Source organism: Suncus etruscus, chromosome 20 (genome assembly GCF_024139225.1).
Source record: "Suncus etruscus isolate mSunEtr1 chromosome 20, mSunEtr1.pri.cur, whole genome shotgun sequence".
Taxonomy (NCBI): domain Eukaryota; kingdom Metazoa; phylum Chordata; class Mammalia; order Eulipotyphla; family Soricidae; genus Suncus; species Suncus etruscus.
In genome coordinates, this window is record NC_064867.1 from 23,649,112 (window position 1) to 23,676,110 (window position 26,999).

At 40.5% G+C, this 26,999-nt stretch overlaps 1 protein-coding gene across 1 annotated transcript in view; it reads right to left on the reverse strand.

Moving 5' to 3' along the window:
* The window catches only part of PLCL2 (phospholipase C like 2), a 189,595-nt gene that overhangs the window by 24,520 nt on the left and 138,076 nt on the right, over window positions 1-26,999 (reverse strand). The window contains exon 4 of the mRNA XM_049766129.1: window positions 14,744-14,819. Coding sequence (XP_049622086.1) covers window positions 14,744-14,819 — 76 coding nt within the window. The remainder of the gene's footprint in view (window positions 1-14,743; window positions 14,820-26,999) is intronic.

Consider the following 26,999-nt stretch of genomic DNA (forward strand, 5'->3'; position numbering starts at 1 on the left):
TGTCCTTTGGGGATTCAATTCCCACATGCCATTCTAAACACATGGTCGTGGGCTTACTGGGGTTCGGGTTATTCCAGGCATAATGTGTTGAGAAGAACCCCCCTTGTTTTACTGAGAAATCGAGGTGTTCACTCCATTGATTCTCAAAGATAAAGCTCCCCAACCTAGAATGTCTTTGTTTTGTTTATCTGTCTTGTTTGTTTGGGTTTCGGGGCTACAATGGGTGGTACTCAAGAAATCATACATATGTGATGCCAGGGACTGAACCAGAGGCAGCCTGTGGCAAGTATCTAAATTCTTCTCTCTCTAGCTCTTAATTATCAGTCTCATTCCTATTCTTCTCTATCTTCAATTTGGGCACAATCACTATAATATTTCAGGCCCTCATGAATCCTCCTTCCCATGCTCCCCTTTTCTTTAAGTATTTCTTCTTATTTTAATTTTTGAACAGAGATAATCATCATAGAGTTCAACACTAATTATAAATTTGTGAATAGACAGAATCCTTCACTTCCCTTCTATCCCCCAAGCCCTTGTTACCTAAATACTACCAATGGGTAGCTACCATTCTTCCTTCTTTTTGCTTTCTGAGGGCAAAATGCTAACTAGCACAATTTTCACTACACTTTTAAAGCATCAGTTAGAGAAAGACACAGACAACTATCATAACAATGGTAGTGAATGAGAGAAATAGAATGCCTGTCTAAAATACAGGCAAGAGGTGGAGGAGTGAGATGGGGGGGGGGCATTGGTGGTGGGAATCTGTACTGGTGAAGGTGGGGTGTTCCTTTTTTTATAACTAAAACCCGACCACAAACATGTTGGTAATCAGGGTGCTTAAATAAAGATATTAAAAATAAAAGAATAAAACAAACAGGAGCAAAATTGTGCACATTTCTTGGCTTTTCTGTTTAGTCTTTCCCCTAGATTTCAACTTCATGAAGGTGGGGAGTCAGACATTTTTTAAATATTTCCTGTAACTGTTGCTGGTCTTTCTCTTACTGCTGAGGGGGGGACACTTTCTTCCATGTTTAGAGATATCCTAATAAGGTATAATTCCTGGTGAACTCAGGAAACTACAGGGATAGAACCCAGGTCAGCCACATGCAAGTACCTACTGTACTATCACATTAGCTTGCAGTTTTTGTGTTAACTTCGCTTCTGATGTTTTTGCCCTGCAGCCTTGCCGTGCAATCCCATAGGACACTGTAATGTCGCTGCTATTACTGTATTAATAGGATGTAAAGTTTCTGGGTGCACACTACCTCCAGCCCCGTGGCTGTTCCTAGCTTTGTCAAGACAGCTGTAAGTGTAGGCGTTGCCGCCCTAGCTTAAGTTCGTCTTCCAGCCTGTCCCCATTTGCACTGCTCCCAGACAAACCTGACATGCCTCTTGTTCTTAAACCTGGTTTCAATTATCACTCGAATCACAGTTCATCATGAGGAGACAGGGATGGAGCTCAATGGTAGAGTGTTTGTTTTGTATGTGTGAGAGCCTGGGCTTAATCCCCAGCAAAATACACACACACACACACACACACACACACACACACACACACACACACACACAGAGGGAATTGTATGCATGCTGCTCTTACTACTAGAAGTAGCTCCCTATGAGTGACTCTCTCTTCACTTGTCTATGCCCATCTCTCTCCAAGGGGATCTGGAGCCCCCCAGGGCAGGGTAGAGATGATCCCATCCTCCCCAAGGCTGAGATGAAAGACTTGGAGAGAGGTCTGAAATAAGTGACTGGGCAGCTGCAACCATCTGTGCCCTGTTTGTTACAACTTGAATATGGAGTTTCATCCCTGTACTGTACTCAGTCTCTGGGACTATTCTAACAGACACATGCTTAAGTCTCAATTGAAAGAAGACACAAAAAACAAGAACTTCAGCAAATGACATGGTGGGTGAGAAGGTAATGACTGAATATATAAAGCCAAGGGCAAAGGAAACATGGAGGCCTGCATTACACGCTTCTGAGTTCATTCCAGAACTTTCTGCATTTCATCCCAACCTTTCCTTCTGGAAAGAACTCATCTACTCCAGCTGCATTCCCATTTGGCTGGCAGCCAGCTTGCCTGCCAGGCCTCACTCAATCTTGAGCTCCAGCAGCTTTCTGGCTGCCTGTTTGCTCAGGTCTGAATGCCTTGCAAGCTTGTCGGCCACAATCCTGAGTCTGGGTGGTGGTAGGCCAGGCAGGGAAGAGAGTTTTTAGAAATGAATTCATGCACTTCTAGGAGACTCTACCCTTATAGGAGACCTTAGCCTTTCTAGCACATCCATATGTATTGGGATGGCTCTATCCATGGCCTTCAATGTGCCATGTGACTTCAACAGTCACCAGATCAAGTTTTCACTTGCACTGCCTGAGAATGCTTAGCCTCCAGAACTGGAAGAGGCCATTTATCTCTGTTTAGAAGCCATCTGGTTTGGTCTGTGATATTTTGTCAGAGCAGAAAGGACTGAGAAGCTATCATACCTAATAAGCTCTGATCCCTACAACTCCAATGGTCCTTCCCAAGCAGCTTCTTCCCATTAGATGCTTCCCATTAGGGCCCCAATGTGCAGAACAAATGAGTGAGAGTTTATCTGGGTCCCAAAGTCTTACTCAAGCCATTTCATAATCCTACTGCCCATAGAAGTCTCTCAGAATGTTAAAGACACTGACAGCGTGAAACAAAGGCTTTACCTCAGGTGAGCCTTGGATGGTTTGAGATTCAGGCTAGAGGACGGGTATCATGATGGAAAGTTATGAAACTCTCCAGGGTTCAGACCCTTGGCCACTTGGCAGTCCTTCATCCAAGGAGTATGCCCTGTGCTCCTTGAATCAGGGTGTGTTTATGTTGGCCTAGAAAAACTTTATCATCCCAAATTTTATTCTCAGAATCCAAGGATTCCTCCATTTTTGTGTCCAACCTGAACTTCCCAATTTCTATTCTGCTACTTCCTGAACCAAACCACTGATTTCCTGGGGACACAGACCATAACCTTGATAAAAAAAAAAAAAACCAACAAAAAAAAACTCTTGCCCTTGGGCCTACCAACCTCCTATATTTCCTCCTACCCTTCCTCCTCCATTTTCTCAGGCCTGGCCTTGGACTGCTTCTTTCTTCAAGCTTTGTCTGTACAATGACACAAACCACATGGTGTCTTGCTCGATCTAAACAAAAGCTTTGTCCTTTCAGCATCAATCCTCCACCCTCATCTCCAATATGTAATTAACACATCTTGTTTTGGAACACATTCCATGTTTAACCTTTCATGTCTAACAGAATTTTGACACAGCGCTGACCTCCTCTATTGAAAGAATACAAGTTCATGAAAATTGCTCTGGCTTCCTTTTTCTCAAATGAAGATGTATCACTAACTAGTGTTCACATTCACCCACTCTTCTGATTGTCTTATGTGGTGGTGTTTGTAGAACAACCGGAGAGTTAGAAAGACCTTGGAAGCCTAATAGATACCTATTCAGATTTATACACAGAACTCTGGCAACTGGTCTGAGAACAATGACTTACTTAGACTTTATTTGGATTATGGTACTTATCACTTAAAAAAAAAAAAAAGAAGAACAAGAAATAAAGGGCTAGAAAGATTGTTCAGAGAGTTTTACATCTGGGAATCTTGAGCTCGATCTCTAGCACTACATGACTACATGGTCCCCAGCACCTTTGGTGTGTCCCCTAATCATCACCATCATCATCATAGCCAACAGGTGTAACAGTGTTAATAATTTAGGGGGGATAGGTCCATGTTAGTGTGGGCTATGATTGAGATGATCAGTCACAGCCCACAGAGACTTTCAGAGACTCTGAGTTTATGAAGGAGGGAGGAAGAAGTGAAATGCTGCTTTGGACTTTACGCCCACTGCCACTCCTTCCATCACCCCCAGGAAGCTCTCTGGGAAGAGTAACAGTTCCTGAAAGGGAACATGGGAGTGAGGAGCACTGAGGCCAAAACCATGTTTCTCTCTGAGGATCCAGGAAAGGACAAGAGATGAACCTGAGCCTAGGCAGGGCCTGTCCTGCTCTTCCATTGAAAGAGATGGTCTAGAAACTGCTACAGGCTCTTCTAGATTGGGATCCTGAGCCCTGATACTAAAGGTTCAAGACTGGGGAGTGTGAGGGGGACAGTGAAGCAAAGAAGCCACCTTATGAGCAGGCATCTGAGAGACTGAGGACTTGGGAGAAGTGCTTGTACTTATAAGCAGGTAAGGGGACTCAGAGAACAAAGGTGGGACCCACTGCTTATGGGCAAGTTCTGGTCTCGAGGTGGCCTTGTTGCCAGCTTTGGAGTCTTTGCCATATCTTCCCTTAACAGAATGAAGGTTTTGTTGGGATCAATGAGGCAGCATTAGCCCAGTCTTGGCAGTCCAATTCCCTGGGTTCTTATTCTTTATTGTACCCAGAAGAGAATACATGTCTTCTACTTTCTTCCATAAAGAAAAGCCTGGGGCCCTAGAGACTTAAGAAAAAGTCATAAATTTCCCTTGGAAGGTGTGTGGGATGAAATTCATATACCCAGGCCACTGTAGGGGTTTGTCAACTTCCTCAGCCCTTTGAGCCACTGCCATTGGGCCATTCTGTAATGGCAGCACATGCCTTTGATCTCAGGCCTCCGCATTACAGAATTCATAGGCCACTGGGGAAGCAGCTGAACTCAGGAGAAGGAAAATGAGAGCTGAAAACATTGGACAGGAAGTGAGGCATTTGCATTGCATGCCTGAGGGTATGGTGGCCAAGGTTTAAATCTCCAGTCAACCTGGTCCATCTCAGAGTTCCCACCAGGAGTCACTCCTGAGCACAGAACTAGATCACCCCAGAACACCATTTGGGTGTGGCCCACAACCCCATCCCAGCCTCCAAAGGGAAGAAAAGAGGTCCGTGAAGCTTAAGCAATTAACAGGTCATCACATAGCAAGTCACAAGTAGGGGATGGAGGATGGGGCTCTCCCAAGGGAAGAAAACACAAGCTGAGAAACTTCCCAACTGACACAAAACAAAAGACCCGCGAGGTCTGTCTGCAGATGTTTCCAGAGCCCTGAAGAAGTGCTTTCAGAAAGATGCTCAGGGATGCTTGTGTTTATTGCATTATGCAAGATAATACTATGAGAATGAGTGATGGGCAGTAGCAGGCTTCTCATCTGGGAACTCCAGCCCCTAAGAACACTCAGCTCTGAGGAGTTTGGGAGATGAAAAGGTCTCAGAGCAATCGCCTTTCAAGCATGTGGGTCTGGCCTAATGTACCTCTGATTACCCTCACACAGGTGCTCATCTGCTTTTACATAAAATGAATCTATCGGGCTTGGCCAAAGGGGAGATGCCACCTGCCTGACGAACTGGCTGTAGCAAATCAGAAAAGCGTAAAAACACACACAGATCAGCAGTGTGGAGAGAGAGAGAGGGAGGAACCATTGCTGGGAATGGACGGGCAGGGCATAAATTGAGTGCAGGAGTTTTGGGTATCCCCAAAGGACAGGCCGCTTGGGGGGGGGATTGCTGTATTCAACTTTATTGCAAGGAGTGGCATATTAAAGGTGCCCACGCCCATATTGCAAGACCGCAGCAAATATAGGGAGCCTGTGATTGAATCAGTCCTAGAAGCAGACTGACCTACAGGATAAAAGCTTGGGAAAATTCCCCCACACCCCTATTTTTCCTCACTGGTAAGTAGAGCAGCCCTGCTAATGCTGAGAAGCCCTTAGAGCTCCTAAAAATCCAAAACCACCCAGATCTCCAATCCTGCAGCCAGTCATCATTCTCCTGTTCTTGTGGGAACCAGACCCTGAGCCTGACAGCACCCAGATACCTGCCGATCTCTGAAGGCACCTGCCCACAGACTGGGCTGGTTCCAGAGACTTGCCTTTGCAGAAATCTCACCTTCCTTTCTATGGTTCCCAGTCGCAGAAGCCTGAATCTCATTTTTTCTAGGAATATCCCAGGCGGGATTTCCTCCTTGAGTTTGCTCTTCCTTTTATTTTTGGTTCATTTCATCACTTCCATTCAACTGGAATCTAGTAGCAATTTAATTTTTATCAGAATTATACACGCACAGTTTAACGTGCCAGAATGTTCAGCAATTCCCCCTTCAGGAAGTCACAGCACTCAACCATTTCAATGCAGACTGTGCCTTTATTTATTTATTTTTTTGCATTTATATTTCTAAGGCTTGAATTCTGCTTTAATTCCTAAGTAATGACAATGTATTGTTCTTCCTCAGTCCCACCAGCATCATCTATCAAATTCCTTGAAAGATAGAGGCTGAGAATCTTTTTTTTTGGGGGGGGGGGGTTGGGCCACACCCGGCAGTGCTCAGGGGTTACTCCTGGCTGTCTGCTCAGAAATAGCTCCTGGCAGGCGCGGGGGACCATATGGGGCACCGGGATTCGAACCAACCACCTTAGGTCCTAGATCGTCTGCTTGCAAGGCAAACACCGCTGTGCTATCTCTCCGGGCCCATGAGAATCTTTTAACCTTCAAGACATATCACGATGGCACTGTCAGCCACCAGGGGGATAGGTGTTTTTGTGTCCAGCTTCTAGACAATTCTCTTCTATCTCTGTCCCATATACAGAGGCTTTTGGAATCACTACTCTCAGAGCTGGCAAGGGTGATCTGCCCTCCTGCAAGTCAGAGAGGTCTTCAGTGAAGGAAGGCAGTCTTCAGCTATTTTTACCCATCCCCTAAAAATCTGTTGCTTCTACTTGCTTTGCCTCAAACAACCTTTAAAAAATACAGATAAGGGGCCAGAGAGATAGCACAGAGGTAGGGTTTGCCTTGCAAGCAGCCAACCCAGGACTGATGGTGGTTCAATTCCCGGCATCCCATATGATTCCCTGAGCCAGCCTGGAGCGATTTCGGAGCACAGAGCTAGGAGTAATCCCTGAGTGCTGCCAGATGTGACCCCCTCCCCCACCAAATACAAACAAATCCTAATCCCAAGATAGGGCCTTGACCTTGCATGTGGCCAACCTAAGTACAATATGGTCCCAAGCATTGCCAAGAGTCAGGAGTAACTTCAGAGTCAGGAGCAACCCCTGAGCATCATTAGGTGCAGCCCCAGAACAAAACAAACAAATCAAAACAAAAAACCCAAGAACAAAATATCACTATATCCCGATTATCATTGTATCTGTCATTTTTAAGGAGCTGCAGAAGGGAATAGAGATGAAATGCCTGTGTTAATTTACAATCTTTGACAGGGAAGGATGCCATTGATTTTTCTCCCCATCCACAGAACTAATTGTTTTCCATTTCCAATCGACTGTAAAAAAAACATCTAACTCACAGAAGCAAAGCAGCTTGGGTTCCCTACTAAATCATTGTTTCATTTAAGTAGATCTATTCAATGATGAAAAAAGAAAATTAAAAATCAAAGAGAGCTGCCACTTTGAGTCATTTGAAACACTGAAAGTAGAAAATAGGAGGCTGTAGAGTTGGTGTAGCAGGTTTAGGTGCTTGCCTTGCATTCATACAGCCAATACTGGTGGTCTCACAAATCTACCAGAAATGATCCAACTGCAGCTCCAGGAATAAATTCTGAACATATCCAGATGTGACCCAAAATAAACAAAAAAAGAAGCTGCTTTATTTATATTATAATCTTTATTTATATTTATATTTTATATATTATATATATCATATAATATATTTATATTATAATCTTTAATTGACTTTTATAGATATTTTAAAAAAAACTTTGTAGTGAAGCGCATACAGTGGAGGACAAAAGAAATCTCAATAAACAAAGCTGAGAAAATTAAACAGCCATGTGCAAAAAAAAATACAAATGCAAAGAGGATTGCTTACATGTGAGATCTAAATGCATAAAGTACATAGAAGAAAGCACAGGTGATGTCCTTGCAGATTCAGGACTCAGTTCTAACCACAGGGGAAACAAAAGTAAAAAATAAGGAAATGGCTTTATATCCAATGAAGATAACTCTGAAGAGCAAAGACGTATGAATCAAATTGAAAAGGATATGCTGAACTGCACCTCTGTGACAGAGCAGGTGCTTTTTTTAATGTCTTGGGTTCAATGCCTGGCACTAAAAAAACACAGTGACAAAGATGTCCTACTGAATGGGAGAAGATATTTGTACTGTGCACATCTGACAAGGCATTAATATCCAAACAGTAAAGACTTATGAAAAACAAAGATCAACCTAAAGAAAATGTAGGCAGAGGAACTGAAAAAATACTCTTCAAAGACATACTGATGGCTAGAGGCATATGAAAAGATCACTAACAAATATTTTTTGAGGGGGGGTGTTGAGGGAATACCTGGAGGTTCTCAGGGCTAACTTCTGGCTCTGTACTCAAATGTTCTCCTGGAAATACATAAGGGACCATATGTGATGGTGACGATCAAACCTGGGTCAGTCATGTGCAAGGCAAGCATTTACTGTACTATCTCTCCAGCCCTAATCTCTAGGAAACTACAAATCACTATAATATAGCCAGTTATCATCTTCTACCTGATCTCCCAAAGGAAGTTAGTGTTGGAAAGAATGGGGAGGGAAGGAAGATTGAAGGCAAGGCTGTAGGATGTAACTGGCATGCATTTACAGAAAGTAATCCAATGATTACTCAAGCTGCTAAAAAAAACCCCACTTCTGCTGACCCAGGCATTTACCTAAAGACTAGGAAAACAATAATTTGAAAAGATGTATGTATCCCATGTTCACTGAAGCATATTTACAATTTATTGTAAATTATTATTTATTATTTACAAGTTATTACAATAGCTCAAGAGTTACACACAACCTATAAGGGCCCATCCATAGATGACTGAACATAGAAAAGGTCAAACAGCTAATGTTGAAATTCTTATTCAACCATAAAAATGAGGAAATCCTGTCACTTTATAAAGAGCATATATCAACCTCAAATGTGTTTGATTAGTGAAATAAGACAGAAAGAGGTAATGTCATTCTCTGAGGTAGTATCTGATTACTGTTTGGCTTGCTTTTCTGCGATGAGTGCCAATGAAAAATTTTTTACAGGCCTATCAACTGCTACAATATTCTCTTTAGGGAAGTCTCTTTCATTTCCTCTTTCCATTTCTTGATGATTTTGTTTTTGTTGTTGCTATGCTTCATGTTTAACCTCACTTGGATATTAGTTCTTCTGCTGATGTGCAAGTAATTTCTATTTGACAAATATCTTTATTTATTTTTGGGGAGGAGGCACACCCGGTGACGTGTAGGGGTTACTCCTGGCTATGCACTCAGAAATTGCTCCTGACTTGGGGGATCATATGAGATACTGGGGATAGAACCCAATTCCGTCCTGGGTCAGCCACGTGCAAGGCAAATGCCCTACCACTGTACTATCGCTCTGGCCCAGACAGATGTCTTTATTTTAATCCAAGTTTCTTTATACATGCAAAACATATTTCAGTTTTATATTTCATAAACTACCTATTTTTGTTTTGTTTGCTTTGCCAATGGAGTCAAACAACTGAAGATTCCTCTGAGGTCCATATCCTGGAGAATTCAGCTTATACTGTCTTCCAAGTATTTTATGGCTTCTGGTCTGATCTAAAGATAACTAACCTACTTAGTGTTAATTGCAGCATATTGCGTTAAATAAGGATCCACTGCAAGTGGCTATTCAATTTTCCCAACACCATTTGCTGAAGAGGATTTTCTTGGTTCACTATCTGTACCCAGATCCTATGTCAAGGATTAACAGTTTAATATATATAGCTAAGAGTTGATCTCTGAGCTCTTGATTCTATTCCAAGTCTCAGAGTCTGCCTTAAGTCCAGTATCCCAGTTTTGTTTACTATAGCTTTATTGTAATCTTAAAAGTGTTGTCTGGGATGTGGTAATAAAAGGGTCCTTATTCCTGTTGGCAGGAATGTTGTCTGGTTTAACCTCTATAGAAAACAATATGGAAACTTCTCAATTGAGAAACAAACAAACAAAAAATAGATTCCATATGACAGTGGTTTCACTTTTTGGCATCTACCCCAAACACAACAACACTAATTTGAAAAATTAGAAACACACCTAGATTCATTGCAATGCTATGTACAATACCCAGGATATGGAAACAACTTATAAGTCTAATGACACATGAATGAATTAAGAAGTTGTGGTATTTCTACACAATGGACTACTTCTTGGCTAGAAGATGAAAGCTTGCAACTTGCTACACTTGGATGGAGCTGGAGGGTATCATGTTTAGCAAAATAAGTCAGAGAGAGGAGGACAAAAACTGATGATCTCTCACTATCTTCAGTATGGAAATAAAACAAAGGAATAGACAGAATCAAACTATAGCAGATCCTTGGTCTTAGTTTATGAAACTGAGATTAGTAAACTACAGAGAGAGGGGGAGGAAGAGTTGGACTAAAAGTTACAATAAAGACAGCGGTGGCAGCTCGTGGGCACTCTGGTTGTGATGAAAGTGCAATAATTAGGCACATCAAAATTATAAACATTAATGCTACTGTAAAATTATTACCTGAACTACAATAAAAATTAAAATTAGGGAAATAAAACCTGAAAAAACAGAGATGAAGAAAAAGATAAGTAGTGAAATCAAATTTCACTATTATATAGCATAAAGAGAAACCAAAAGGAACAAATGAACTAAATAAAACAAAAAACTTGGCTAAATTAGTTAAGTTAGGTTAAGACCAATAATTGGTTACCAAAAGGGAACGAGGCCGAATAAATGGCACTAGAGCCAAACTATCACAGAAGAACAGAACTGAACCTTTAGTATTAAGCTTAACATAGTCTATCAGGGGTTTCAAACTCAATTTACCTGGGGCTGCAGGAGGCAAAGTCGGGGTGATCCTTGAGTGCAAAGTCAGTAGTTAGCCTTGAACATTGGGGGGTGTGACCCAAACAACTAAAGCAAACCAAAACAAAACAAAAAAAGATTCCTCTAGGGCAGGGCCACAAAATGTTGTATGGAGGGCTGTTTGCGGCCCACGGGCCGCGAGTTTGAGACCCCTGCTAGACTCTAGACCTTTCTCCACCTTACATATACTGATTGTTAATGATTCATATTAGATATGCATGTAAAACCATGTGAAAATACTTTCATAATTCTTCTCTCTCTGCAGCTCACCTGCCCATATATATATTCCTTACATATCACCTACCTTGCTATTTCTTAGAAAAAAGCCAGAATTTTTTGGTTCAGGCAAGTGCATGAAAGGGCATCTACATTAGTTTATTCATATACAGATGTCTCCCTGTACACGGGGTCTTCTCGGGTGGCAAGGTTGCCCTAGACTGCCAGCCTGTCATTCTCCTAGTTCCCATATCTCTAACTTCATTGGCACTACTGATCTCCAAGTTCACAATATCTTCCACCCCTTACCCCAACTCCTTTTCACTTCCTCACCCCAGAGCTGGGCTGTCCTCAGGCACTGCTTCCTGGTCCACCTTCTCAGCGGAAACCACACCTCTTTCAAAGAACTTCTGTGTCACCCATGTTTTCTCTGGGAGCTGAAAAAAGAAACTTCACCTTTTCTGAGGACAAGACACTGTAAGACTGACTTGACTCACTCTATCCTGGGCTTATCATTGAGTGTCTTCACCTCACAGATCCCTTCCTATACCTTGGAACTTGATTTTCTTCAATAATGTTTCCTTTCTTCCTCCAACACTCAGTGGTGCCACACTTCTAAAAGGAAGAGCTCATGGCTCATTTCCCCACTGTGTCAAGGACTTTTTGGGTTCCATTCCTCCTGAGTCGGTGGATTTCTGGCCTCTCTGGGCTGAGGAAACTTTACATCTCAGCATACCTCTCCTGTCCTGCTCCCTGCTTCAGGGACATCAGCTCACATACACTTCTGTCTCCCCAATTATTCATTTTTCTGCCTGAACCTGTCCAATAGGGGTATAACTCTGCAAGACATGACCAAAGCTGAGAGCAGATTTCATTGTCTGGATGAAGGTTTACTCAACAAGACTATTGAAAGTCTCAATACTTGTAAATAGTTCTCTCCTGCAGCAATTTGTTCTTTGGCCTGTCACCTCAAGATCCAAGGTCAGCAGGCAGCATAGCAATTGCTTATCAGAAATAAAATCTTATACAAATGTTTTTGAGCCCAATACAAATTAGAAATTCCTCAGATGACTAATGACTGCCAGCCCTATTGATAATTGTAAACATAAGAAACAAAAGATCAAGGGACTCTAAAATAAGGACTTGTGATAACAGAAGTGCTGTGTAGGCAGTCAGCAGTTAATTATGAAACCAAAAGGACCTGCCTTTTTTTTTTTTTAATACATCTTTAAATTCAGAGCAACCATTACACAGGGTTTTTTCTTTTTTAAAACCCCCAACCAAAAATCTTTAATAGCCAAGACTCCTCTATTTTTTGAATACAAGCAAACACAACCTTTACCAAAATCAAACAGAACATTAAGCTGCAAGATTGTTAGAAATGATGAAATTTCATAAATCATTGAAGTCATAAAGAATTGACATGGACTTAAATTGTTGAATTAATACAGTCCTTTTCCCTCCTGATAAACAGTTTTGTATCTGAATCATCCACAATTCTCATAGTAGTATACAGGTTTAACAGAAGTAAATACCTAAAAATCAAATCACATTTGGTCAGTTCATGTTTGAGTGACTCCGCTGTACAATATGTTAGAACAGCTGTTAGAGGTGAAATACAGAAAGTAACTCAATATTCAGTTCCAGTGCCAGACACTTCTATTCTGTTAGGAAGGTGAAATACTAAAATACACAATAACTTCAGAACAGTCGAAGTTATTGTTTATTTTATTGTGTATGGTTTGAACAGCTGAATTGATTAGGTAAATTAACCCTAGAACTATGAAAGGTTTTATAACTTTGGATGATTTTGGTTGCTGGGAAAATAGCTCAGATGGGCTGGAGCACAAACTTTGCATGCAGAAACCCCAAGTTTAATTCCTGGCATTGTCTGGCTCCCAAACTCTGGAAGTAATCCCTGAGCACCTCTGGCTATAATTCCAAAACAAACACAAATAGTTTTTGAAACATATTTGAGTCCAAAAGGAGAAAAATACTGAGTGAAAAGGGGAGGGAGAAAGTCTTTCCGAAGAGATGCTCCACAGAGATATAATGAAAAGAAACACAACAGGAAATGGGAAACAACAGTCGCTAGGGAAGACTGGATGAACATGGTCACTTTATTTCCTTGTTCATTCTCTCCTTACTTAGCTCCAGTCAGGTTCTGTCCAGGAAAACCCTGTATGCTCCTGAGTGTCTATTCAAGTGAAAATTACCCTTCTTTACAAAGATTCATTTTTTTTCTTTTACTATCCTGGGGACTGCGTTTTTGACCCCATGCATGATAGGCATGTGCTGAGTTATCCCCCTGCCCACAAAAGGATGGTGCTAGAAGACAAAACAACAACAACAACAACAACAAAACCCCCCACATTATATTTTTTTTTACATTTTGGTGTAACAGCACTCCAGTATCTTATAGACAGACATTCAAACCTTGTGAAATGAAATGGGAAACTGGGTGAGCAGTTGGTAGATGGCCTTGTATGAAAAGCTTGTAGTTGAGACTTAATTCTAGAGACTACTGTAAGCTACTAACTTGGTGTAGCATATGACGATAAAAATGGCATTTGAAGTAATTTTAGTTGTTGCTATAAAAAGCATTAATGAGAGAGAACTAGAAGTAGACAATGCATTTTGATAGTAATATTTTGCTAACAGGACAAAGATTAACAGGATAAAGAGTCTACTGATCTGTCACTATACAACTATTTCTTCAAATAAGCACCAAGAAAGATTTATCCCTTCTTCAATCTACTTTAAATGAGTTCGTTTCTGAGATGAGTGTTATTTTTTCCCCCAGAGTAGGTAAGAGTGATAGCTCTCAATTTTAGAAAACAACAATCTCCAACCTTAGAAATTAAGACAACTATCTTATTTATGGCTTACAAATATTATTCATATTAGAATCTTCCAGATAGTCAATTGAAATTTTAAACAAGCAGAAAAAAAGTCCATTTTGTAGATCTTATTACAAATGTCAAACACTTGGTTTTTGGTTTGTTCCAGCTAAAATTAATTAGATGGTCTTGATGTAGGTGTTATCGAGCTATCTACAGTGGCATTGGGATGTTAAGTTAATGAACTCATTAACTTAACAAATTAAGTTAATGATGATGACAATGTGTTAAAGGGTCAAAAGGCTCATTCTCCTTTCTAATAACCCATTCTTTGCCTTCCTCTTTGTCTACTCAAGTCTCAAGTTCCTATCACCAGAGGGGAGAATGGCAGCACTGGTGACAATGACCAGAGCAGAGATTCTTAGTCTCAGTATTTCATTTCACATACCTAAATTCTCCTGCCACATTTGGGACCAATCTTGACCTATCTGCAAAGTTTCTGCCTGTTGAATTTGTTATCCAGGCTTAAAAGTGAGTAAATTAGGAATCAAAGAGATGGCTTGCTGGGCTGGAGCACATGATTTGCAGGTGAGAGATTTGGCTTTGATCCCTCACGGTCTCCTTATACCCAGTAATACTGGGAGTGACATTCAAATACCATATTCAAATTCCAGAGCATCATAAGATATGGTCCAAAAGAAATAATTTTACAAATTAAAAAACACTGTATTAGTATTTTCTTCAACCATGGAAAACTAATTTTTATATATTATTTTCTTTACAGTGTCAAACATTTGAGGTATTTAGTATAAAAATATGAAGCCACTAACTTCATATTAAAGAAAAGAAATAGATGATAACTTACCAGCTTTCTGACAGTGTACAATCTTTTCATACACGGCATCTGCATTTTCAATCAATGCCTTGAGGGACTGGATCATCTGCAAAGGGTATACAGAGTGATGAGAGGGCAGGCACCTCACAGTTTCTTTCCCGCAAATGATCTGTCATGAGAAGCTGTGGAGGTTTCTTCCCACACCAACGGAATATCCTGGCCTCAAGGTGTCAAGAGAATTGCCTTCTGGATATTCCATCAGATTCCAGAAGGCCAAGGCTGGGGTCATTCCCTAAAGTCACTCTCTCCTCCAGAAACCCCAGCATGGACTCTAAGCCCTTGGTTAGATGTGCCTCTGGGCTATATCAATGACAGGTTCTGAGACACCTTCCTCAGGGTTGTGACTTGGCTAGAGCAGCTCAGAATCCTGAAAGCTTGTTTTCTGACTTGTTCACTGGTTTCTTTCAAAGGCTCTTACTCAGGAATACCAGAGAGAAGAGTACAAGGCAAGGTGACCTGGAAACTCTTCCAAGCTTCTCCTCCTTTTTTTTTTTTTGTTGTTGTGTTGTTGTCGTCGTTCTGTTTTTGTTTGTTTTGGAAGCTTCATTACTGATCTACAATTGATAGAATCATGGAGACTGAATTCACTTTTAGCTCTTCTCCCCTCCCAGGAAATCAGGGGTTGGAACTACAAGTATCACCTTCTACCACAGTCTCCCCTGGCAACCAGCCCCCAATCTCAGGTGTTTTCTAGAAGTTACTTCATTAAAGCAACATGAGACAACTTTACCGCTCACAGCACTTAAGAAATGTCAAGGTTTTGGAAGCTCTGAGCCAAAAATTGGATGAAAATCAAAGTCACAGAAATATATTTTGGTCATTTGAATGACATATATTATATGTGATTATATATTATATATTTATAAATCAATATGGCAGCTTCCCACTTCAAGTAAAATTATATGAAATCTGATCAAATCATGCATTTCCATGTAACTTTGAGTTTTTGAGCTATATCTTGTGGTGCTCAGAGCTAGCTCTGTGCTCCGGAGTAACTCCTAAAAGTGCTTGAGGACCAATGCATTCCAGGCTCTGCCACATGTACCTATTGTACTACTTCTTAACTATCTTCACCCCATCCATAGAACAGTTTAAACAAAACTTAGGGCATGGCTGTATCATTGGTGGGGTCAGACTACCTGGAATTTGCACCCTGAACCAGTACTCAAGTTTCTTTCAGTGTGAAAAGTCACAAATAAATGCATACATATCTTATCAGCCTTTTAAAACATGTTTTCAGTCATTCACTTATAGAATTAAATCTTATAGAAATGCTCACACATCTACACACTTCACCCTTTTCAGCACAGATGACCTTACCTGAAAATGAGCTCACAATTTACAACATAGAACAAAAATCAGCACGATTGATATCACTCTAACTTAATTTTTTCAGGGTGTCTTCTCAGGATGAGGTAATTCTTGGGTTGGACCCTGAGGTTCCCACATACAAAAATTGTGGCCCAAACTCTCCAACTTCTACTCTTTTATACTTAATCAGGGTTTTCAAATATTCACCTTTGACTTCTCTTTCCAAGTTACAGGCCTGTATTAAGAGAGCCAGGGAGACAGATTGGAGGTGGGGGGCATGTCTTGCACATAGGAGACCTGAGTCCAGTCCCTTGCATCAAACATACATACAAAAGAAAAAAGGAAAATTATAAGGATCCAGTCATCACCTGGTCAATCACCTTATCCCAAATGCCAGGAAAAGAAGCAACCCTTTTGGCTCAAGAGTACTGTAGTAATGGGATAGTCATTCCACTTGGAGGACACGAACAGACACTTAAGTATTAAATTCTAACTTTTTATCTTTCAGTGTCAAAGTACTTTACATTATGACACCATTCATCTATTTTACATGGCTAATATATTTTAAATAGCAAATACTAATCCTTCATTCTTTATCTCCAAATTCTGTCTTGTTTGTCTTTATAGTATTTATTTTTGACTATATTATATATGTATTAAAATATAAATAATTATAATATATAATATAAATATATAAATAAATAATAATATAAAGACAATATTATTGACACATTCCTGATGAAGTGCAGCAGATTGTTTTTTTATTTTTTTATTAAGATCTTTATTTAAACACCTTGATTACAAATATGACTGTAGTGTAGTTGGTCACGTAAAGAACACCTCCTTTACTAGTGTAACATGCACCAGACTGTTAAGTCAAGACACACAGCACTGATCAATTGACATTTTTCTGAGAAAATTACAATAATCTTGGAAGGTTTGTGGGCCAGAGAAGGCATCTCGTTTTCTCCTTCTTTAGTATCCATGGGAAGTTCATGACTGGTAGTACCTAAGCAGAACTGGGGACTCAAGACCCTGCAGATGTAGCCCCTGTTCCTCAAAAAATTCTCAGCCTACTGGTGGAACTAGCATTTTTACATTCATTCCCCAAGTTCTGAGTCATTCCTGTCAATTCAAATATTTCACTTTACAGCTTGACATATCATATAGGCAGTGTTAAAAATGAATAATACCTAAGTACCTGATTATACCATCAGCAAGTCATTTGTGCTATGACATAATTTGCATAGCGAAAAGATTCAGAACATCATCGGTAACCTTTTCCAGCTTTGATATAAAAGCCAAATGAAGAAGCCAAGGACTTCTGCAGGTGAGGATGGTCACAACTCAGTTGTGATGGACACAGTTAGGCATCAAAGATCTGGCCAACCATGTCTCAAACATCTCAAGGGGAAACAGACATAGACATACATCAACTTATAGACTGACATGCACCAGATCAAAAGCCAAATGGGCAGGGCAGGAAAAACAGGGAGAATGGAGACCAAAGCAATGGGAGCAGCAAACTCAAGCCTGTGGACAATGCCTGGGAGAAAGGCATGATCCTAACAGACTGAGATGGAGGGTGCAGTGTGGACAGAAGAGCATGAATTTCCATGGAGTCCATTCCTATTTTTGGTGTTCTATAGCTCTGGAATAAGAACTGGGCACGAAAATTTGTGGAGCTGAAATTGGCCACATGTGAAATGAATTTAATAAAAGACAGAAACCTACCATCCTTCTGCAGGAAGGACAGACACCTTGTCTCCATGCTATCTCTCCCGGCCTCACTTTATTCCTTTAATTACATCTTTTATTTAATCTTTTTTTTATATTATATAATTTTTATTTTGTTCATAGTGTCTTACATATTGTTGACAATAACATTTTAGGTACATATTTACATAAAATCAGGGGGGATTCCCATCACCAATTTGTCCTCCCTACACCTCCATTTTTGTCCTACCTCCCATTTCCTCTTCCCTCACCCCCAGGGCGGCTAGAATATGTGGTCCCCTCTGTATCCAACCCACTACTTAGTAGTCTTGCCCCTGTTTGGTCTTGATGCCTCCCTTATCTCCCCCTCTAACTGTAGGCAGGACTAGCTAGTTCAAGTTGCATGATTTTGCCTGAAAAAGAGAAGATAAATAAACTGGGGTAAGAGTCTAATACTCCAAAAATGGATGGAATCCTTCTAGAGGCTCTCATCATCGATTTGGGAGATGAAGGAGAAAAAGAAGGTGAAACACTCCACCAGTACCAAAAAAAGAGTCAATTATCCAGTGAGGACTCCAGCTATATCGATAAGCACCACAAAAAAACAGACGAAAAACAAAACAAAACAAACAAACAAACAAACAAAAACCAAACAAACAAACCAAAAACACGCCATGGTCTTGAAATAAGAAACATGGCATAGCACATAACGAAAGAAGAGAAAAGAAGAGAAAAAAAAATAAGTATAATTGGGGACCACGATTTCAGTAGTCACACCCAAGCAAAGAAATCGACCAAAATAGATAGGTAAATAAAAATAATAATAACAATAATAAATGAAGGAAAAAATATATATATAAAATAACCAAGGTTTTGTGGTTTTTGTATTTTTGTTTTTTCCCCTCCTGCCCTGGCACAGTAAATATTGGGGTCCTTCGGAAAGGAATTCACTTGGCCTAAGAAATATGGGGTTTCTCCGTCCTTGGAGTATACTGTCATGGGATCAGCTCTAGACTTTGCTCAGGATCATTTATTCTCCCGGTGGTGTTTTTTTGGTGTGTGGAAAACTTCTGCTCTGTCCAGGGTGATACAATCAGAGCTCTGTGTTTAGAGGTCTCAGCATCTGCACAGATCCTGAGGTGGGACTTATGATGAAGTCAGTCTTTGTGGTTCTAGAGGTTCTGTTACCTCAGTGTCGTTTTAATCCATCTTCTGTGGTTGGTGATCTTGGTCTTTGCACTGAACCTAGGATGGCACCTAGGATAGCGTCTTTCTTTGTGCTTCCAGAAGCCCCATTCTGTTGCAGTTGTCTCTGTCAGACTTTTGGGACTAGGGATCATGATATTTAATCTTTTTTTTTTAAAGGAACTTTTTTTCTTTAGGAATGTGTGAGCATATATATTCTTAGTTTTTGTCGGGTGTCTGTTTTCTTCTCTCTCCACCCCCAAATCCACCAGCAATATAATGTAGCACCACTTTTTCCTGCAAAGGCATATTAAACAAAGGGGGAATTTTACGTGTAAAAACAAGCTCTTATCTACTAGGGAAAAGAACTCATACTTGTTTACAACACAGGGACATCTCCCACCCTGAACGTACATCATGTGGAAACAACTTAGACTCCAGGGAACTAGACACCGACCGTCCAGCCTTGACTCCTGGATCCCAGACATAGAAACGACAGAGTGCTCCACAATAGCTCCAGGAGCCAAATCCCCTCCAGGGCATCCATAATGCTGCCCTGATGCCAACATGCGACAGTTCTAAATTGATAACCTGACAACGAGGAGATGGGAACAACTTGATCTAAGAGCAAGTTGCCCTTCCTCATCAGCCAACGATAGGACAAAATCAGAAAACATGCCACCCTTCGATCTGTGCAAATGCCAAGATCGCTATATACAGATGACTGGTTGTTACAACCAGGACTGGACAGTACGCATCCAGGGACCAACAACAACAACAGCAACAAAAAACTCTAGCCTACCTTTTGGTCTACCATCTGTTCAACAAACAAGATCTCCAATTCCAGAGGTCTGACTGAGATAACCGCAACTGAACGGGTCTTCCAGAAATATAACGAAAGACTTTATCCCAGGCTCCATCCTAGGAGCAACATAATGACCAAGACCACCAACTACAGAAGATGGATTAAAGCGACACTGAAGAAGCAGAACTGCTAGAACCACAAAGAAAGACATCGTCATAAGCTCCATTCCTTGAGCTGCACAGTCACCAAGATCTCTAGATACAGAGGTCGGATTTTACCATCCAAGACGAAGCAGAAGTCTTCCATACACCACGAAAGCACCGAGGGGAGAGTAAATGATCATGCAAGGAGTCTATAGTTAATCCCACGACAGCATATTTCAGGGGTGGAGAAACCCTGTATCTCCTAGGCCAAGGGAATTTCCTCTATAATATCCCCAATAGTTACTGTGCCTATGCAGGGAGAAAAAAAAAAAGGCACAAAATAATCATTTTTTCACATATAAATTTATTGATTGATCGATTTTTATAGACATCTTTATTTTGGTGTAGATATTGAAGTTGATGTCTCCAATTTTATTTTATTTTATTTTATTTTATTTTATTTTATCTTTATCTTTCTTTTTGTACTTCGGCATGGTTTGATTTCAGAACCGAGACTATTGTGTGGTGCTTGTCTTTATTGCTGTAGAGCTCACTGGATAGTTAATTTGATATTTCTTTCTGTATTGATGTGGTGTTTCAATTACCTTTTTCATGTCCTCACTCAAACTGAGGTTGAAAGCCTCTAGAAAGACTCCGCCATTTTTAGCTTATTTGATTTATCTTATTTTTTTAATTTTTCATTATATTTTTCTTATTTTTTCTTATTTTTTACTCCATGCTATTGTTTTTCTTTTTCTTCCAACAAAACCACATAACTCGAATTATCGAGCTCCACCTCTCAAATAGAGGGGGAAACAAGGGAGGGTACCAGGACCAAACAGATATATGATCACTAATAGTAAGATAGACAAAGAGAGGATCACCTACTCTAGCAGCCCAGGGGATGATGGTGGGGGATATGGTTGCAGGAAGGGAACGGGGATGGGGGAGGACAAATTTGGTGATGGGTATTCCCCTGATTCAGTGTTAATATGTACCTAAAATACTACTGTGAAAGATATGTAACCCATTATGATTAAAAAAAAAAAAAAGAACCCTAATTTGGTTGGGGAAGTTCCTTGAAAGACTTCACATAATTAGACTCATGAAGACATCTGCAAATGATGGATGTTAAGATTGCTTCCCCCATTATCCAGGGGGCCTGTCAGTACATTTTTGGGTACTCTTATTAGAGAAATGATCATGCCTGCTTTTCATCTGTTCAGTAATATTTCAAATATCCATGATAAATTTCACTTTTATCAAGAAGTCTGCATGGAGGAATGGAGAAATGGAGTGGAGAGGAATGACAAAGCACATTAGTGTTATTAGAAGTATCTTTCAGGGCCCGAAGAGATAGCACAGCGGCGTTTGCCTTGCAAGCAGTCGATCCAGGACCTAAGGTGTTTGGTTCGAATCCCGGTGTCCCATATGGTCCCCGGGCCTGCCAGGAGCTATTTCTGAGCAGAAAGCCAGGAGTAACCCCTGAGCACCGCAGGGTGTGGCCCAAAAACAAAACAAAACAAAACAAAGCAAAAACGAAGTATCTTTCAATTGAGGTATTGGCTAAATAGTAAAGTATCTTTCAGTTTTTTTTTTGGGGGGGGGGGGCACACCCGGCGATGCTCAGGGGTTACTCCTGGCTGTCTGCTCAGAAATAGCTGCTGGCAGGCACGGGGGACCATATGGGACACCGGGATTCGAACCAACCACCTTTGGTCCTGGATCGGCTGCTTGCAAGGCAAACACCGCTGTGCTATCTCTCCGGGCTCGTATCTTTCAGTTTTAAAACAAATGCAGAACTTAAAAAATATATCTCCTGGGGCCAGAAAGATAGCATGGAGGTAAGGCGTTTGCCTTTCATGCAGAGGGATGGTAGTTCGAATCCCGGCATCCCATATGGTCCCCTGTGCCTGCCAGGGGCGATTTCTGAATATAGAGCCAGAAGTAACCCCTGAGTGCTGCCGGTGTGACCCAAAAACGAATATATATATATATATATATATATATATATATATATACATACATGTATATATATGTATATATACATATATATCTATATATATCTCCAGGTTACAAAATGCATCTCCACGTAAGGAAAGCTCTTCTACTTCTACTGCTGCTTGTTATTCTTTGGAGGATAATTGGCATACTCTTGCACAATATTATGAATCCACCTCAGGTTTAGACCTTCAGCGAAGTGCTGAAAATAAATGACTAGCAGTTGCTGGCCGGGGACAATAAACAGACACTGCAGTATAAGTGGTGTGGCAATGACAAAACATGTGCGATTGGGGAAGGTTAATTACTCCCAAATCTTGGTGACCTAGTGCAATAGTTAATGGGGAGGGTTGCCAGGGTGTCATGGCATCCATGTTTATGACTTGGATTTCAACAGGCAATTTCTCTCAGGGATGGGAGTCAATGCTCTCCCTCCCCAACTTTTTACTATGAATGACCTGTAAGAACCCAAATGATAAACACCAAATTGGAGAAAGCAAAAACAGCAAGAAGCCATTCATTTGAGGATCCTAAGCAAGAGGCAGTAGTTTTCTGTAGATCCTAATAAAGGAGAGGAACCCGTCCAGAAGGAAGTAGAGAAGCAGAGAAGACTCAACAGGACGTAGATAAAATGAAAGAAAATAGCAGAAGAGATTCATTTTGTCACACATAAAATTAAATTTTCTCACCACTTGATTTTAGGAAGAAATGCCAGTTTATCTCTTCTTACAGTTTGGGGTATATATCACTAGGAGACATGTTTATAATTAAATGTGTGTATGATAAACAGTTGTCAATAGTCAGTCCCTTAATCCTCATCTGGCAAAATGGTACAAATGTTCCTAGAGTGCAAGAGTCCACTACAGAAGAATTTTCTCCAACTTCTGCTCAGATAAGAGCAAGAGGTAAGGCATTAGCAGGTTGGAGGGCATGGTCTGGTACTAAGCCTTGTTCAGACTGTAATATTCAGACAAGACACTGAGCATCTGGCAACGAGGATGCAGCAGGGACCAACCGGGGATACAACGCAGATGTGACAGGGACCCACTTCTGTCTGAATCTGCTCCTTTATAGCAAGTTAGGCTAGAAATAGTGTATGTGTGTTGGTTGAACAAATCAGGATGAAAGTAATGTCAACACTTCCTCCACATTGGGTTATGTTTGAGGTGCTTGTTTACATTTTATGCTCCTAAAAACCATGGGAAGTGATTCTGTATGAGGTGCCTTCCCTAGGGATATAAGAAAAGGCTTAAAAGCTATATCAGTTTACCAAGGCCATCTGTGATTAAATGCAAAGTGACTATAATTCTTAAATAATAGAGTTGGTGTTCTGTATGACCTCAAAGCCTCCTTTTGCTTGTACAACACCAAGATAGGTTTCTACATGGCTGGAATTGGACATATGAGAAGAACAAAGGCAAGAAGGTTATAAATACAAGGCAGAAGGGAATTCAGTAACTTCTAATAGGTACTGTACACAACTATTTGTTCATTTTTTGGGGTGGAGGAAGGTAGTAACTTCTAGTTCAGTGCTTGGTGGTTCTAACCCAGGCTTCCTATGTGCACAGCAGATGCTCCAGACTTTTCAGCAATCTCTCAGGATCTAAAAGTTATTTTTTAAAGAACTGCTATGTATCTGGCAAACCATTTTTAAAATGACAATAATAAGCAATTTAGTTGGCCCCAGTTTTGACAATTCATTACGAAAGGTAAGTCTGTCCTTGTGATGTGAAACTACTGAAAATAAGTGTCTTTGATGAGACAAAAGCAGCTGGTGAAGCAGTACTACTCTAAGCAGTAAGTCAAAAGAGGAGAAAAACAAAACCAAACAGCAGCTCTAAGGAGTCCGGGCATATTATATAACATGCCATATAATGCAAGGCCTAGTACAGTGGCGCTTTCATAGGCATTATTTGTATTAAGGCAAATGTATGCATTTCCCAATCCCCTTTAAGAGCAAAGATACAAGTGGACATACTGCTGCTTGCCCTAATAACTTAACACATGGATGCCCATGTTGTTTACAAAGTACAAGAAGCTTTTATATAGTTGTTGCTAATGGATTTTATATTAGTGTCCAATTACTAATATCTCCCAAATTTCTAGAATTAATGTTAAGAAAATCTGGATTTCACATTTTATAAATTTGATTAACTCTAATATAAAGTTTTAATACAGGACTCAAGTAGATAAAAAGCAGGAAGTTTCAATGAATGGCAGAGTGAAAATTACAATTTATATTTAATTAAGCCAGAGAGACACCAGGCAGGCCTTTCATAGGAATGTTTTCTTTCTTCTTTTCTTTTCTGGGTGTGAACCCAGAGGTTGACACATTCTAAGGCTGGTTGTTTATTTTTAATTCTTTTAACTTTCCATTTATAAATGCTTTGTTTTGAAAGCAATTTTCTCATATTTTTCAAAGCAAACTTTCTGGCTTATAGATATGTTTGCTAAAGAAATATATGCTACTATCTTCCTGTAGATTGTTTATTTTCTATTCTGGAACTTACATATCTACTGAAAAATGTTTTAAAATAAGCAAATCTATGATTCTAAGAAAGGATCTATGTCTGATTTTGAACTATTCACTTATTTGCTTTTATCCTGAAAACACCAATTATTTTTTTCCCTAAGTAGGGTTTACAAAAGTAATTTATTAGTTATTTTAAGATCTTGGGTGAAAGCTACTAATAACATATTCTGAGATCTAAACTTTTTATTCTATATCATGCTTTGACCCTCATTCTAGATAGAGATGGCCTTTTAACTCCTTCCTTCGACTTTCCTGTCTTCCCAGACTCAGATGAGACTTGGATTGTAGCTGTTACTAATGAGGTCACACAGTGTGAATAGAGCTCAAGTTCCTATCAAGAACAGTTAGATAACAAAGCTTTGTTCTCTTATACTGATGTGCCACTCTGTGATACAGAACAGGCAAATGTCTCCAAACTCAAATAACAGCATTGCTTTCAAACATGCCGATGGACTCAGGAAAAAGGAGATACTTGACCCCTCCATGGACCACTCCAGAGTTCCAAGGCCTTGTGGAGATCCAGCCACCATGAACGAGAACTGAGGTCAGCAGAGCATCAGCCAATTTTGTGCAGAGCAGACTAACTAGCAAGGTGGTCCCTCAGACTCCAGGCATTGGAGGATGGCCACCTAGTGCCACCCCTTTCCCCCCAAACTCACTCATACTCACTGAAACAGAGAAAGAAATTAAATTCCCTTGGACATTCACAAGCTGTGATTCTGTTTCCTATTTCTAAAATGTCTTTCTATAGAGTTAACAATGCTATTTTTTACCCACTCCCGCCATAACATTCTTTACAGGACCCAGTACTATGTAAAGGGGCAGGGGCAGGAAAGAATTTTAGAACCCAAAGGAGGAACACTGGGATTCTGGGCTCCTAAACAACAACAAAAAAAAAAATCGAGGGACATAATTTCTTTTGCCAAGCCTCCAAGGATAGCAAAAGGCCATAACATCCAACAGAGAAATCACTTAAGATGTTGCTGTTGGAAAATATAAGCCAGCTCCTATCATAAGAAATGAGGCCTTCAGTCAGCTGTTTATGGGGGAATGCCTCTGTCCAGTCCCCCGCTGTGTGCGAATGCAGGGTATAATCCTCTAGCTAACAGCCTTCTGTCCCTCTAATGAAGTCACTATGAAAAGCCTCTCTAAATAACCAACTGCTTCTGGAGAAACTTTCCTGGTTTTCTTAGGAAACCTAACATCCTTCCAAGAGCTTGAAAAAATCCTGTAAGACCCTAAACCCAAAAAGAACTAGTGAATTGGTCCTAAACACCAGGGCAGGCAGTGATGGTGCTAAATAACAGTCTCCATAATGAGGTTTTGGTGCCAGGACCAGAGGAGGGTATACCAGAATAGGGGTGAAAGGAAATGAAAACATGGCAATAGGGAAGGACAGAGTAGACTTAGGAACTGGTACAGCAGGAGGAACCAAGATGACACTGAGGGAAAACTGGCTAGATTAGGAGAGTGTCACACACCCCAAACCAGTGCCATTGGGATTTTAACTCATTGAGGTACAAGGGTTCTGTCTCAGAGGAGTGGATGGTGGGTGCCACAGGACAGTCTGGGAGAAATCTAGCCCTTAGCAATTGTGTCCCTGCACAGAAAATCGAGAAGTGGTCACTGAGGTGAGGCAAGGTAGTGGCCCATCTCACATGGAGTGACAACTCTGAAAGGCAGATGAGATTAAATATCACAGGGATCAGTCAGAAGGAAGGAGACAGACACAGAACAAACTCTCTCATGCAGGTCTTGGAGATACACAGTAAGGCAGCAACAAAAGGTCAAGGACACAACACAACAGAACTGATACACACATTGAGTTGAGGGAAGGTTTAAGGAAGAAGCATTGGGTTCTTGTGGGAGAAAGGGAGATACACTGGTGATGGGTGTGGTGATGGAATTATGTTGGGGGAAAATCATCACTAATAGTGTTGTAAACCATAAAATCTCAACCCATAAAAAAAGTTTAAAGTAAAATATCACTGGGAAGGGCAGGAGTGACAATCTAGAGGTTATATGCTTGCCTTGCACACAGCCAACTTCCATTCAATTCCCTGATATCCCATATGTTCCCCTAAGCACTACCTGGTGTAATCCCTGAGTGCAGAGTCAGGACTAACCCTTAAGCATTGCTGGGTATACCTCCCCACAAAAACAAAACAAAATAAAACAACAAAATAAAATAATAAATCAAACGACAAACAAAAAAAAAACCAAACAAAATCCCACCAAGCAAAAAACATACTCAAACAGGGAGAGACTGAGAGATAGATAGCACAGGGGCTAAGGCATTTTCCTTGCCTATGGCCACCCTGTTTCTGTCCCCAGGTCTATATACTGTCCCAAGCATTGGCAGGAATGATTGCTGAATAGAGCTAGGATTAAACCCTGAGCACTTCTTGGTGTAGTTTCCCCAACCCTGGGAAAAAAAAGAGAGGAAAACATCAAACATTTCCAGAACCCTGAGCAGAATACCTGGAAGAGAAGAGGGCTTTCACACTGGAGGAATTTTGGATGGTTCTAGAC